The sequence below is a fragment of the Mobula birostris genome, chromosome 17 (genome assembly GCF_030028105.1).
Source record: "Mobula birostris isolate sMobBir1 chromosome 17, sMobBir1.hap1, whole genome shotgun sequence".
Taxonomy (NCBI): Eukaryota; Metazoa; Chordata; class Chondrichthyes; order Myliobatiformes; family Myliobatidae; genus Mobula; species Mobula birostris.
Genome location: NC_092386.1, coordinates 28781170 through 28796695, shown reverse-complemented (window position 1 = coordinate 28796695; position 15526 = coordinate 28781170). Strand labels below are relative to the sequence as shown.

Here is a 15526-nt window from a genome sequence, read left to right as displayed (position 1 = left end):
AAGGAGTATAAATAAGCCAGTTCTAAAAACTGCAGACAGTCATCGCAAACTCCAAGTTGTCAACACCGTCCACATGACAAACCAGAAAAGGGAATGTAATTGCATACAATCGTAAAACATACTTAACATACCAATGAGGTATTGGGTTACAACCTTTTTTGCGCAGTTCAAATTCCTTTGCGCGCTAGTAGCAAAAGATGTGCACACCTTAGAGGGAACAATGGATATAATTAGGACATTTACAAAAGCTGCAATTTGTTGTACGTTGATAGTTAAAAAGAATAGTTAAATTGTCTCAAATATATTTTTCTTGGTAGTTAAACTGTTATGATCTTCTACAGCCTAGTCAGGAAACAGATACTGATGCATTTCTACAGTAAAATAAGGGAACTTGTTAAACTGAAATTAAAAAAAGATAAACACAATACCATAGCTGGCCACAGCATTGCCTCCTTTTGCCCTTATCTCTTCCACCACTCTATCTGCAGCAGATGAACATTTGCCTTCTCCTTTGATGTCACCACCAAGGTCATTTACTGAAGAGAAAAAAAAATGATACATATTACAGACAGAAAGCATTATTTCAAGCTTCTATGATGTGGGCAGGGACACATAAGCAAGAGTAGCAAGTTCAATCCCTGAACTCCCCATTCCTAAAAAAAATATTTTAGGAAATTTAGAAACGTATACTTCATTTTAACAGTATCTCTGTACATCTCCTAAAATTAAAATATAATATCTCCTCATCTAAATTCAATTTAATTATATCATTTTTCATCCCTCTAAACTCCAGCAAATACAGTCCATATCTTGGTCTATTCCAAGTCTGCTAAACATTTTTCAGAATGGATCTAATGTATCATTTATTCCTTAAATAAAGAGATTAACATGTACATCTGTAGTTCACAATGTGGGCCATATGGACACCCAGGTAGCCATGCCGATGTCGTACTGGCCACAAGTAAAAAATAGAAGAAACTAGGGGTCACAAGAGTTTCTGAATGGACCATGATAAGTTTGCTGTTTTAATGAAATATTACTAAAATATATAAATAAAAAACAAATATATGTAATTTAATTGAAACCCGAACGAAACAAATGTGAAAATATGCTAATGATAAAAATGAGGCAGCAAAACAGCTTAGTCTATGAGTATGTGCACATAAGAAATAGGAGCAGGAGTAGGCCATCCGGCCCATTGAGCCTCCCCCACCATTCAATAAGATCATGGCTGATCTGTCTGTAAACTCAGCTCCATCTAGAAACATAGAAACATAGAAAATAGGAGCAGGAGTAGGCCATTTGGCCCTTTGAGCCTGCACCGCCATTCCGTATGATCATGGCTGATCATCCAACTCAGAACCCTGTACCTGCCTTCTCTCCATACCCCCGATCCCTTTAGCCACAAGGGCCTTATCTAACTCCCTCTTAAATACAGCCAATGAACTGGCCTCAACTGTTTCCTGTGGCAGAGAATTCCACAGATTCACCACTCTCTGTGTGAAGAAGTTTTTCTTCATCTCGGTCCTAAAAGGCTTCCCCTTTATCCTCAAACTATGACCCCTCGTTCTGGACTTCCCCAACATCGGGAACAATCTTCCTGCATCCAGCTTGCCCAAGCCCTTTAGAATTTTATACGTTCCAATAAGATCCTCCTCAATCTTCTAAATTCCAGTGAGTATAAGCCTAGTCGATCCAGTCTTTCATCATATGAAAGTCCTGCCATCCCAGGAATCAATCTGGTGAACCTTCTTTGTACTCCCTCTATGGCAAGAATGTCTTTCCTCAGATTGGGGGACCAAAGCTGCACACAATACTTTAGGTGTGGTCTCACCAAGGCCTTTTACAACTGCAGTAGTACCTCCCTGCTCCTGTACTCGAACCCTCTTGCTATGAATGCCAGCATACCATTCGCCTTTTTCACCGCCTGCTGGACCTGCATGCTCACTTTCAATGACTGGTGCACAATGACACCCAGGTCTCGTTGCACCTCCCCTATTCCTAATCGGCCACCATTCAGATAATAATCTGTTTTCCTGTTCTTGCCACCAAAGTGGATAACCTCACATTCATCCACATTAAATTGCATCTGCCATGAATTTGCCCACTCACCTAACCTATCCAAGTCACCCTGCATCCTCTTAGCATCCTCCTCACAGCTAACACTGCCACCCAGCTTTGTGTCATCCGCAAACTTGGAGACGCTGCATTTAATTCCCTCGTCTAAGTCATCAATATATATTGTAAACAACTGGGGTCCCAGCACTGAACCTTGCGGTACCCCACTCATCACTGCCTGCCATTCTGAAAAGGTCCCGTTTATTCCCACTCTTTGCTTCCTGTCTGCCAAGCGATTCTCTATCCACAATAATTCCATACCCACAACACCATGTGCTTTAAGTTTGCACACTAATCTCCTGTGTGGGACCTTGTCAAAAGCCTTTTGAAAATCCAAATATACCACATCCACTGGTTCTCCCCTATCCACATTACTAGTTACATCCTCAAAAAATTCTATGAGATTCGCCAGACATGATTTTCCTTTCACAAATCCATGCTGACTTTGTCTGATTTCACCGCTTTCCAAATGTGCTGTTATCACATCTTTGATAACTGACTTGAGCATTTTCCCCATCTCCGATGTCAGGCTTACCGGTCTATAATTCCCCGGTTTCTCTCTCCCTCCTTTTTTAAAAAGCGGGGTTACATTAGCCACCCTCCAATCCTCAGGAACTAATCCAGAAACTAAAGAGTTTTGAAAAACTTATCACTAATGCATCCACTATTTCTTGTGCTACTTCCTTAAGCACCCTGGGATGCAGATCATCTGGCCTGGGGGATTTATCTGCCTTCAATTCCTTCAATTTACCTAACACCACTTCCCTACTAACATGTATTTCCCTCAGTTCCTCCATCTCACTAGACCCTCGGTCCCCTACTATTTCCGGAAGATTATTTATGTTGTCCTTAGTGAAGACAGAACCAAAGTAGTTATTCAATTGGTCTGCCATGTCCTTGTTCCCCATGATCAATTCACCTGTTTCTGACTGTAAGGGACCTACATTTGTCTTAACCAATCTTTTTCTTTTCACATATCTATAAAAGCTTTTACAGTCAGTTTTTATGTTCCCTGCCAGCTTTCTCTCATAATCTTTTTCCCTTTCCTAATTAAGCCCTTAATCTACCTGCCTTTTCCCCATAACCCTTAATTCCCTTACTATGTAAAAACCTATCTAACTGTATCTTAAATATATTTAGTGAATAAGCCTCAATTGCTTCCCTGGGCAGAGAATTCCACAGATTCACCACTCTCTTGGAAAAACAGTTTCTCCTCATCTCCATCCTAAATCTTCTCCCCTGAATCTTGAGGCAATGTCCCCTAGTTCTAGTCCAAGGGTCGGCAACCTTTTTGCCTCTGTGGGCCGGATCGCGTATTAATGAGCGGACGGTGGGCCAGATAAATGCCATAAAAATAACTTGAAATATGGGAATTATCCATTTAAATACATCTAGTTATGTTTTGCCTCATATTAATGAATAACGCATGCCAGAAAATCATTTGTGCTTAAGGTTGCTTATCCGTTCTAGTCTCACCTACCAATGGAAACAACTTTCCTACTATCTTATCTATCCCTTTCAAAATTTTGTATGTTTCTATAAGATCCCCTCTCATTCTTCTGAATTCCAGAGAGTATAGTCCCAGGCGACTCAATCTCTCCTCATAGGTTAACCCCTTCATCCTTGGAATCAACCTGGTGAACCTCCTCTGCACTGCCTCCAAAGTCAGTATATCCTTCCTCAAGTATGGAGACCAGAATTGCACACAGTACTCCAGGTGTGGCCTCACCAGTACCCTGTACAGTTGCAGCATGACCTCCCTGCTCTTGAATTACATGGGTGGGGTGGCGTGGGGTTTGGCTCAAAATAGTCTTTTCCATCAACTTTGTGAGGAAAACTGAAGATTTTGAATGGCTACTAATGCATACAGAGCTCTGATGGTAATCAAAAGGTAATCAAAAGCCTTGCTGCTTTGTTGCACTTTAGGATAGTACTGCAGTATTTCTAAGTGATAAACATCTTAGAGAACAAATTGCTGCTAAGTGTGACAGATTTTATCTGTCAGATATATTTGAAAAACTGAATTTATTAATCAAACAGTTACAAGGAAAATTCTGTAATCTCATATCATGCAAGGAGGCTATTACCACTTTCCTTGGAAAACTCAAACTTTTCAGCAGCAATATTGGACGTCACAAGTTTATGGAATTCCTTTCACTGGCCACTTTAATATAGAATTACAAATGATGATCTGGTTATTTATCTTGATCATTTGAAACAACTGCACACTGATAAGGAATTTCAGTTCAGAGGCCTACTGGAGATGCATATTCCAGATTGGGTGGTGGATCCATTTGAGGTGAATGTGAATGATGTTGACACCACATCGCAAGAATGTCTTATTGAGCTTCAAAGTGATATAACAACTCAAGCAAAACTCGAATACAGAAAGCAAAATTTCTGGATAATTAGTGATGTTCTGAGAGAAAGCAAAGTTGTTTATAAGTGGATTTCCCAACACTCATCTAACTGAGTGTGGTTTTAGTCAAGCTCTTCATCTGCTATCAAAAGCTCGTACTATTTTGATGTTGTGAAAAGAGATGATCTTTGATTATCTTTAACCAAGTTGCAACCAGATATTCAAAAAACTAGCTAGTTTGCATCAGTCACAAGGATCTCACTAAATACCCAAACAATATTAAACACTTTTTCATTGCTGTTAAAAGAATATCATATATATTATAAAGTATCCAATTCAGAGCTTTGAAATAATTTTATTTTTCATATACACCTGTAAAATTATATTTAACATATACCTATAACCTGCTAAAACAGAAATATGGACTGTATATTAGGATAGTTAGTACAGTTGACCAAAAAAAAATTAGGAACTAATGGAAACTATGGAGGGTGGGATTCATGGGAGTAAATGAAAATCACAAGTGGGCCATGAGCAGAAAAAGATTGAGAACCACTGCTGAGGTAGTACTCTATCTGTCGTCTCATCCATCCCTTCTCAAACCATAATCTAATTCCTCGAAGTAAACAACATTGTCCTAATTACTTGTTGCCATGTGCATCCTAGCACTGGAATATCAAGACCTCTTTGCACCTCAGAACTCGTGTTTCTTTTTCCGACTAAAAAATCCTATCAAAATGGAAAATGTCATATATACTTCCCACTTTATACTCCATTTGCCGATCTTTTTCCACTTACTTAACCCACCTACATCCCTTTGATACCATTCTGGTTAAGGTGCACTACACTCATTCCCAAGACATTCATCCTTCAATGAGGACAAATAAAACAAATGTTCTCTGGTCCATACCCTCTATAATTCAGCTGACTTCCTTATTATGGAATTTCATTCACCTTGAGAAATAACAATATCTACATAATTAATTCAGTATTAAAACCAGAAGCTGAAAATGTGGTGTAAAACTTAGAAGGAAGCATTTTTAAGAAAATAACAATATACCAAAAGGCAATGAAGTTATATGAACATATTATCGGGTTTTTATATATTACAATGTTAAAGCTGCCCCACAGTTTAAAATCTTGTATTGCAATTGTGAAAGGAAAAAAATACAGCGCTTTACTGAAGCAAAACAATACAATTAAATCATTCACTGGCAGTCTTATCTAACTATAATCAGCATTCAGAGAATTACTGCTTTGAGAACACAACTTAAGGCACTGAGACCAGGAAACCCTGGCTCAATTTTGAACTGTGCTAAAATGTTAATAAAATCTCACCCGAGCAAGCAGTGAGACTATAGACAATAGGTGCAGGAGTAGGCCATTCAGCCCTTCGAGCCAGCACCGCCATTCACCGTGATCATGCTGATCATCCACAATCAGTACCGTTTTCCTGCCTTCTCCCCATATCCCTTCACTCCGCTATTTTTAAGAGCTCTATCTAACTCTTTCTTGAAAGAATCCAGAGAATTGGCCTCCCCTGCCTTCTGAGGCAGAGGATTCCATAGAACCACAACCCTCTGTGTGAAAGAGTTTTTCCTCAACTCCATTCTAAATGGTCTACCCCTTATTCTTAAACTGTGGCCTCTGGTTCTGGACTCCTCCAACATCATGAACATGTTTCCTGCCTCTAGCATGTCCAATCTCTTAATAATCTTATATGTTTCAATCAGATCCCCTCTCATCCTTCTAAATTCCAGTATATACAAGCCCAGTCGCTCCAATTTTTCAACATATGACAGTCCCGCCATCCCAGAAATTAACCTCATGAACCTACACTGCACTCCCTCAATAGCTAGAATGTCCTTCCTCAAATTTGGAGACCAAAACTGTACACAATACTCCAGGTGTGGTCTCACCAGGGCCCTGTACAACTGCAGGTGGAAGAAAATTGACCAACATTCTTACTTTGACTGCAGAAAATGCATTGCTTGCACAAACAGCACTAACAATCGTAATGGTTTTACTTGTGTCTTCCAAAGTCATACAGGCAAATGGAACTCACCAATGCTGAGAGTACATGGAAGATGGTTTCTCAGTTGAAACATCAGTCATTTTTCATGCCCACAGCAGCACAATCCAGCAAGTCAACATCTCAGAAGATCTGGGGTATTTAGGACCAACTTAAAACACAGAATATACATTATGGGGAATAGGAATCTGACCTTCAAGAGCACTCACCAACAACAGAAGCTCCTCTTTCCGCAAATAATAATGCATAAGCTCTTCCCAAACCTTTAAAAACAAAAAGTAAACTTTGAAAAGCCGAGCAGCCAAAAACATTTTTATACAGTGGAGTTTGATTAATTGAAACACAGTGGGACCAGTACACTTTGGCCCAATTAAGCAGCTGGCCCAATGAGCCACTTGTATAAATGTATAAATTATGCTTGCAGTCTTTTGGCTAGCAGAGTGATTTTGGGGCAATTCAATGAAGATGCCTAATGACCTGATAGAGTACAGAAATTATTTTCTTCTGTCACTAAAACTTAGGAACTGATCACACACATCACTGGATGATAGAAACATAGAATCTTTCCCCCCCCACTGGTCTTTGCAGATGTCTATGAAAAAAAAACTATAGCCAGTTCCAATCCCCCAACCTCTTCCCAAAGCCTTATAGATTATTTCCTTTCAGAAATTCATCTACTCCTTTTAGAACTCTTCATCCAGTACTACCCCGGCAATATATTCAATTCACGAATCACTTACTGTGTGAATTGTTCATGTCAGTTCTGGTTCTTTTCCCTGTCCATTTTGTTCTCTTTTCCTTAATTCTTGCGAAAGGTCGTCATGTTCTTGCCACCATCTACATCCACTCTTAAGATCTCCCAGGAATGTGTGTTTTAATTACATCATCTTTCACTCTTCTAAACTAAGCAGATACAAAACAAGCTTCTTCAAACCTTTCCCTGTCTATCCCAGGTTTTAATGTATTGAACCTTTTTTGGAATACATTAATGCATCCTTAAACAAGGAGACTGATACTGTAGGTAGTAGTCCACATCAATCCTCATCCCAAACCATCTCTTTCCATATCTAATTCCTCTGACTTCCTTTTAATTGAATTTCAATTACTTTGAGAAGTAACATTTATCATGATAATTATCTAGCATATTAAAAACCATAAGCTGGAAAATGGAGTGTGAAACTTATTACAAGAAAGAAAGTAAGATGATACTAAAACAATAAAGTTCTATGAACACACTATTGGTTATTGTAATGTTAAAACTGCTCTACAGTTTAAAATCTTCAATTTCAATTGTGAATGGAAGAAAATACAATCCTTTACTCAAGCAATACAATTCACTTAAATCATTCACAAACATTCTAGCTAATTATAAACATCATTCAGACAACTACTGCTTTGAGACATGACTTCAGCATGAGACTAGGAGATGCTGATGATACATTCCAACCACTGACCACTCATTGTGTAAATAGATCATGTCAGTTTTGGTTCTTTTGCTAAACACGTTTGTTCTCTGTTTTTTTCCCCTAACACTCGACTTCTCCATCAACTAAATCAAGTTCTCTTTGTCTTCAATGCTATGCCCTTAAATACCTCCATCAGTGCACTACCTGTTTATGGTAAAACTCGATTTCCCAGTCTCTCCACATAACTAAAGACACCAGAGACTACAGATGACGACAACACACAAAAAACCTGGAGGAACTCAAGAGGTCAAGCAGCACCTGTAGAGGGAAATCTACAGGTGACATTTCAGGTTGAGACCTTTCATCAGGACTGGAAAGTAAGAAAGGAGGTGGCCAGTATAAAAAGATAGGGGGAAGGGAGAAGGGGTAGAGCAAGAGTTGCAGGTGATATAGATCCAGCCGAGGGGTTGGGTGTAATTGGCGGATGATGAAGGGAGAAGAGTGGGAATAAAGCAAATAGGTGAAAGGTGGAAGTAGCAAAGGGCTGAAGATGGAATCTGATAGGAGAGGACAGTGGACCATGAAATAAAGGGAAGCAGGTGCAGAAGGAAATCAGGGAGAGGATTGTGTGGATGATGGGCAGATAGGGAAGGGGAGGAGAAAGACAGTGATAGGAGCCAATCAGATCAAGAAAGGTAAGGGTCAGAGGGGAATTGTTACCAAAGGTTAGAGAAATCAACATCTGTGCTGTCAGTTTGGAGACTACCACAGTGGAATTAGAGATGGTGTTTTTCTAATTTGTGTCCAGGATCAACTCAGCAGGGTAGGAGGCCCTGGGCATACATGTTGGTGTGGGACTGAGAAATGAATTTAAAGTAGCTGGCCAGGACTAGAAGGACTGTTAGGTGCACAAATGCTGGTGATAAGAGGTGGCAGAGGGGCAGGTGCAACACTCAAGCAACACACATAAAAGTTGTTGGTAAACGCAGCAGGCCAGGCAGCATCTCTAGGAAGAGTTGCAGTCGACGTTTCAGGCCGAGACCCTTCGTCAGAACTGAAGTGCAACACTCAGCCCAGTTGCAGGGATAAGAGCCTGGAAAGGGAAGGAGGAGCAGACAAGGGAGTCATGGAGAGAGGGTTCCCTGCAGGACATGGCGCTTGGAGTACAGGGAAGAGTGCCTGGTGGTGGGATGCCACTGGAGATAATGGAAGATGCAGAGGATAGCTTGTGTAGGCTGATGGGGGGCTGGGGAGGAAGGTGTAATGAGGTAAGGGAAGATACGGGTGAGGGCTCCATCTTTAGCAATGTGCAGTGAGGAAGACGGAAGATCCCATTTTCTGTAACAGACAGAAGAATAGAGAAAGGGAATTATGTTTTTACAAGCAACAGAGTGGGAAGAGACATAGTCAAGGTAACTGTGGGATTCTGTCTCCTGAAATGGAGACAGTGAGATGAAGAAAGGAGAGGGGTGTTGGACATTAATCAAGTAAATATGAGGGTAGGGTGGAAGTTTAAAAAGAAGTTGATGCAACTGACGAGCTTTGCACTGATGCAACTGTCAGTGCAGTGGAGAAAGAGTTGGGGAGCATTGCCGGTGTAGAATTGGAAAAGGCATTGCACCACATAGCCAACAATAAGACACGTATTTCTCAGGCCCATACGCACGCCCGTGGGAACACCTTTGGTCTGGAGAAAGTGCAAGGATCCAAAAGAGTTAATGAGCGTAAACATCAGTTGTGCCAGATGGAGGAGGTTAGAGGTGGAGGAGCTAGTTGGGTCTGTTATCCAGAAAGAAACTGAGAGCCCCAAGAGCTTCCTAAAGGGGGAGGGGTGAGTGAAAGCATACAAGGACCACATATCCATGGTGAAAATGAGGCAGTTAGGGGCCAGAGTACTAAAAGCTGATCAAGTGGTGGAAAGCATGCAAGGATGTCAGTGGGAAGAGACTTAATAGAGTATGGAGTCAAGATACAAGGATACAAGTTCAGTAGAGCGGAACAAGCAGGAACTATGGGCTACTTAACCGAAGTGCCTCATTCCTGGAATCACTATGAAACAAAGCATACTTAATTTAAAAAAAAATTAAAGCAAAAAAGTTAATTTCCTAAAAGTAAATTGGAACCCCTGCAACTGTTACCAGCTTGCTAACATTAAGTTGTATGTCCTCTTTTATTTGAAGATTGTCTAATTAAAAGTGACAAAAAGGATTGCAGGTAGAGGAACTTGGGAGCAAGAACTGCTGGAGAAACTCAGTAGTCAAACAGCATCTGCAGAGGCAAGTACACAGCCAACGTCCTGATGCAGGGTCTCCGCCTGAATTGTCAGCCACCTCTTTGCCTGCACAGATACTGCTCAATCTGCTGAGCTCTTCCAGCAGATCATCTGATGAAAGGTCAACTCTGCTTCTATCCACAAAGATGCTGGCCAACCTGCTGAACCTTCCCAACACTGCATTACAAGCACAGAGAAGCCCTACAAAACAAGCAAAAGGAACACTATCTACCACCTACCTCTTGTCCTGCCACTGGATACCACATTGGCCTCTCCAGAACCCCCATAACCGAGCAGATGTCATCCTCAATCACAAGAAACTGCCTAAGAATGTACCACTTATTTTGTATGTTTAATGTTTTAAAAGATAAATTAGCTTCTTGGGGAGTCAATTCCTTGCATCACTTGTTGTGTTTATTATTTGTTCTAGGTAAATGTTAAGGCCAAACGTACAGCTTTTAGCTTAGTGATGTTTCCAGAATAGTTAATGAACCTGTTTAAATGCAAAGAGCTGTACTTATGTTTTCGAATAAACAGAACGAGCAGAAAGTGCCATTTTAAACTCAAAATGACAACACACATCAGCAGAATACATGGATTTGGGGAAAAAAACATACTATCATCAAAGAAAAGCAAATAAAAACTAAAAGTAGTGAATTCATGCAAGTTTGTAAACCCTGAGCACTATCAGTGATTGCAAATTGCCAGCCTTTAACCTCGGCCCAGCTGCTCTGGCTCCCTCATTTCAACACTTCGCCGTTTCCTAACATGCAGAACCATTTTTTGTAAACCTCAGCAAACGCAAAGTACACCGACATTTACCGACCTCCTCCAGCCCCCGTCACCAGTACCACCTTTCCGTCGAAGCGCAAAGGAACGACCATTTCGCAGCCCTGAGCCGGACGCCGCTGAGCAGACGCAATACTGACACGCACTGCACCCTGGGTGGTGTAGTTCCAAACTGCGATGCATCGCCAACCAAGGGGGACGTGGTCAGTCAGCGTTAACTTCTTCTGTTTGTAAAGTTTAATGGTGATTGGCAAACCAACATAAGGTGCATTCGAGTATGGAGCAAAGAGACAGGAAATATACCTACTAAGTTTCCCCTCCCTCCAGAAAAAACCTCAAACAAGAGTCGAATAGACACTAATATAATATACAGTCCTGACGAAGGGTCTCGGCCTGAAACGTCGACTGCACCTCTTCCTACAGATGCTGCCTGGCCTGCTGCGTTCACCAGCAACTTTGATGTGTGTTGCTTGAATTTTCAGCATCTGCAGAATTCCTGTTGTTTACTAATATACATTAGTTGGCAGTGATATCCGAACAAACTTCCCATGTTAAATTGTGTCTGTCCCAAAGATCTTGATACAGCAATTTATTCCACTCCACAGCTCCTTTACTTCCATTCGTGCAGCTCTCCGTTTATTATCTCCCAGTGATCTGGGAATTGACTTCTTAGCTCTTGAGCTGAGTGCAGGGCACAACTTACTCAACTCGATATCCTTACAAAATTATTAGGAAATCCACTTACGCATAAAGCATCAAATATATCCCAATTTACTTTTTAAAAATTCCATCTGGGGATTAGAACCTTTTCTCTGATATGCATCGATTCCCATTGTACATATTATGGGGAAATGATCACTCCCCACTGTTGTATCATTATATACTTCCCAGTTACACACATTTGTTATGTCCTCAGATAGTTGTGCAAGATCTTTGGCAGAAACAGAGATGTTAAATAGATTTATTACTGTACTTTGGCCATCATTCAGGCACACCAGACACTTTCCTTCCAGAAAGTTTCTAATTACCATCCCACTCACATTTGTGTCGTTTCTACTCCACAGAGTACTATGAGCATTAAAATCCCCACACCATATAACCTAATTTTTCCCATTTCCGCCCAGCCTTTCCAATATATCAGGTGTTATGTATTGACAAGAGCTATAAAATTTTATTTTATGTTCTTTACTGTTGTTTCCCCAAATTTCAACCACAATTGACTCAGACAATCCCAATCTCCAAAACTCGGTGTGCTAACCCATTTTTGAGAAAGGTAGCCGCTCCTCCTCTGTTGCCCATTTTCCGATCACGTCTTATATCAATATAACCTTAAAACTTAGACAAGATTTCAACCAGGTTTTCTGTACACATTTGACATCAGGTTTATTTGGTAAATCTTCAAGAAATTTCTTTAATTCTTGACCATTGGCTAACAGTCTTCTATCATTCCATTGTAAGATTTGAAAAACCAGTAAAAACTCTCTTTTGAAATCAGAACATTATTTACTTCTCCTTGTTAGGCATCATTAATCACTTCTAGAGTTAAGTCTTATATCTCTGGATGCTTTTCTACAGCTTTTAATACATATTTTCTGTCCTACTTTTAGTTTGTGCTGAACAATTGACCACCTCTGCCATGAAAGTAGCAAACTTTATTTTATCAACAATCAGAGAACACTTTGTTATACAATCATGCACTTTGCCCACTGTCTTTAAACTATTTGTACTCCGGCTATTAATAGCTCTCCTTGGCACTGTTTTCTGTTCTTTCTGCAGAGCCTCTACATATGATATGGCCATTTCCACCCAAACATTTCCACTGCTTTCTTATGTACAGGACACCCTGCATAAGCAGAGCAATGTTCTCTACAGTCACTACAATTTAGTCTAATGTCTTCTCATAATCATGTTCTCCATCACTTCCACCACAGCACTTTTTACCCGTACACACAGCTGCTGCCTGAACTAACTTCTGGCATTGAAAACATTTCACATTGACTCAAACTCATATAACCTAAATTAACCCGATCCGGCACTTTAAGCTGCCTGTTCTAACTCCACCATGGAACTCCTAAAATGTTGAGTGTCCACAACATTTCTCCCAACTAAATTATTTATAATAATATAAATTACTCCCCCAAAGCCACTGTCATTCAATGTAACTTCTTGGTGTTACTTTCCTTCCTCCCACAGTTTTTAACTCCGCTTTCTCACATTGCTTACTTTCATTGCAAGATACTGAGTGCCCCATCTTTTAAAGGTGTTGCACACAAAGTATCTACTGATGCTTCTTTCAAATCCTTATTTAGTATAATTGAATTGATATCGGAAATGGGTCCACATTCAAATCTCAAAAAAACCTCAAGCTCTTCATTCCTTCTTTTATTTAAATCCTCTCTCCTACATTCATCACTGAATGATAAGCCACTACAATTCTCAATCTGCCGTTTAATTCTTCATTTCCCAGAATCCTGCCATTTGCATTCCTCCGTACAGCTTCTATCACCCAGTACCAAACCCTGTTTGCTTCCTCCATCTTCTCCATCGCTTCCTGCCATCTCTACCCCCCTTTCTGCCTGAGAGATGGCTTCCAACAGCAGGCTCAGACCTTTGTCCCAATCCCTATCAGCTCGACAGTCATTCTGTGTTGACTGTACCAGTACAAGGTTAAAAACCTTTCAGTTATGGCCTGGAACTAAAGCTTCATCAAACTGTGTGCATGTGACGAGAGTCCTTGATGAGAATGGCTTGGACCCAAATGCTGGAGTATCCAAGGCTAGGATTGAGACACGGCTTCAAACTGGGTCGAGAATCTGAGCACAAAACAAATACTAGCCGGGATCACGACTAGGCTTATGATGGAGCACCGAACCTCAGTTCAGGTGCTCCTTAAATGCACAGTCTTCGGCAGCCAAAACATGATTACCAATTAGCGGGACTGTCCTGAATCTTTAAAGGGGCATACTCTGAGAACCCAGAGAATCTAAACCTCAGAAGTTTGTGTGGATTGGTACACGTAGTAACAGGACCTCCTCCCCTACGTCTGACTCCTGACGGCCCTGGCTGCTCAGAGAGATGATGATGGTAGTTGTGGATGAGAGCCAGATCCAAGATGTCTCTTTCAGGCACCCTCTCCGGTCTGAAACCATCCCGGTCCACGAGATATTGCCAAACCCCTCAAACAGTATGCAAGTCCAAAATTCTTCTCACGACGAAAACCTGTTCCCCATCAACAAACCTGGGTGGCGGCTGGGCTGATGGTGGAGAGCCTAACGAGCTGATATTCATAAGCTTTAACTTGGAAACATGGAAAGTGGGATTGATCTTGAGGGTCTTGGGGAGCTGCAAAGTTTAGGCCACTGGGTTTACTTTCCTGAGAATCCTGAAGGGACCAATGAGCTTGGGCACCAATTCCCCAGACTCCATTTGGAGAGGCAAATCCCCTAAGTCGACAGCCAGACCTGTTGCCCAGGCTGCACAATTGGTCCTTGTCTTATCTTGCGGTTAGCCTTTATTTCAGTCTTCCGGGTAGAAGCTAATAAAATCTCTCTTGCCCTAGTCCATCTCTCCTTGCAGCATGGGACGAGATCTTCAGTAGCAGGAACCCCAAGGAAGAGTGGTGGAGCATATCCAGATTCTGTGACAAAGTCCATGGAGATGAGCATCCATGTCTTTCTGGAACAAGCAGAGCGTGAAAGAGCCCTTGAGGTTGGGTATGAGGCTTCTTGTTCTGGGTGCACACCTCACATGCCTGCACATATTGATGGACCTCCCTTGCCATTCCAGGCCACCAATATCTTCTCTTAATGAGCTTGAGGGTCCTGGCACTCCCTGGGTGGAATGGCAATCTCATAGCATGTCCTGAGACCGGGTTTAGAATGAGCAGCCTACCTGGAACGCCGTTCTGAGGAATCTCTCTTTCGCCTGGGTCTTGTGAACAAGTGAGTCGATCCCACAATGAATTGACGCTATCACCTTGGCTTGGGGCAAAATGTTGATAGGCTACTTTTCTCGTTTGGGTTATTCAAACTGATGAGACAAGGCATCTGGCTTCTGGTTCTTAGATCCCAGTCAATAGGTCAGGATGACATTCAAATGATTAAAGAAAAGAGACCACCTGGCCTACCTGGAATTTAGTCTCTTGGCCTTCTGAATGTAAGCCAGGCTCTTCTGGTCCATCTATGCGATAAAAGGGTTCTGGCCCTCTTGAGCTAATGACACCATTCCACCAGAGCCACCCTGACTGCAAGTAGCTCTCTTTTCCCAACGTTGTAATTCACCTTTGCCAAGGATAGTCATCTGGAAAAGAATGCACACGGTTATATTTATTGTCCAAAGATGTCTGTTAAGTCAACACTGCACCCACCCGGACATCCGAGGCATCCACTTCCACAATGGTCCGGGTTAGATGGGACCAAAATTAGAGCTGTTGTGAAATGCTGTTTGAGCTCTGCAAAACCAGCCTGTGCCTCGGTAGTCCAAATAAAAGGGCCTGTGGATCCCTTGCTTTGTGCTGTCAGTGGAGCTGCCAGTGAGTTGAAGTTTCTGAT

At 41.4% G+C, this 15526-nt stretch overlaps 1 protein-coding gene across 1 annotated transcript in view; it reads right to left on the bottom strand.

Moving 5' to 3' along the window:
- The window catches only part of hsd17b4 (hydroxysteroid (17-beta) dehydrogenase 4), a 121640-nt gene extending 110429 nt beyond the window's left edge, over positions 1–11211 (bottom strand). The window contains exons 1-3 of the mRNA XM_072281451.1: positions 11014–11211; positions 6719–6772; positions 429–536 (exon numbers count right to left, since the gene is read on the bottom strand). Of these exons, the coding sequence (XP_072137552.1) occupies positions 429–536; positions 6719–6772; positions 11014–11071 (220 nt within the window). The 5' untranslated portion in view covers positions 11072–11211. The remainder of the gene's footprint in view (positions 1–428; positions 537–6718; positions 6773–11013) is intronic.
- Between the last annotated feature and the right edge of the window lie 4315 nt (positions 11212–15526).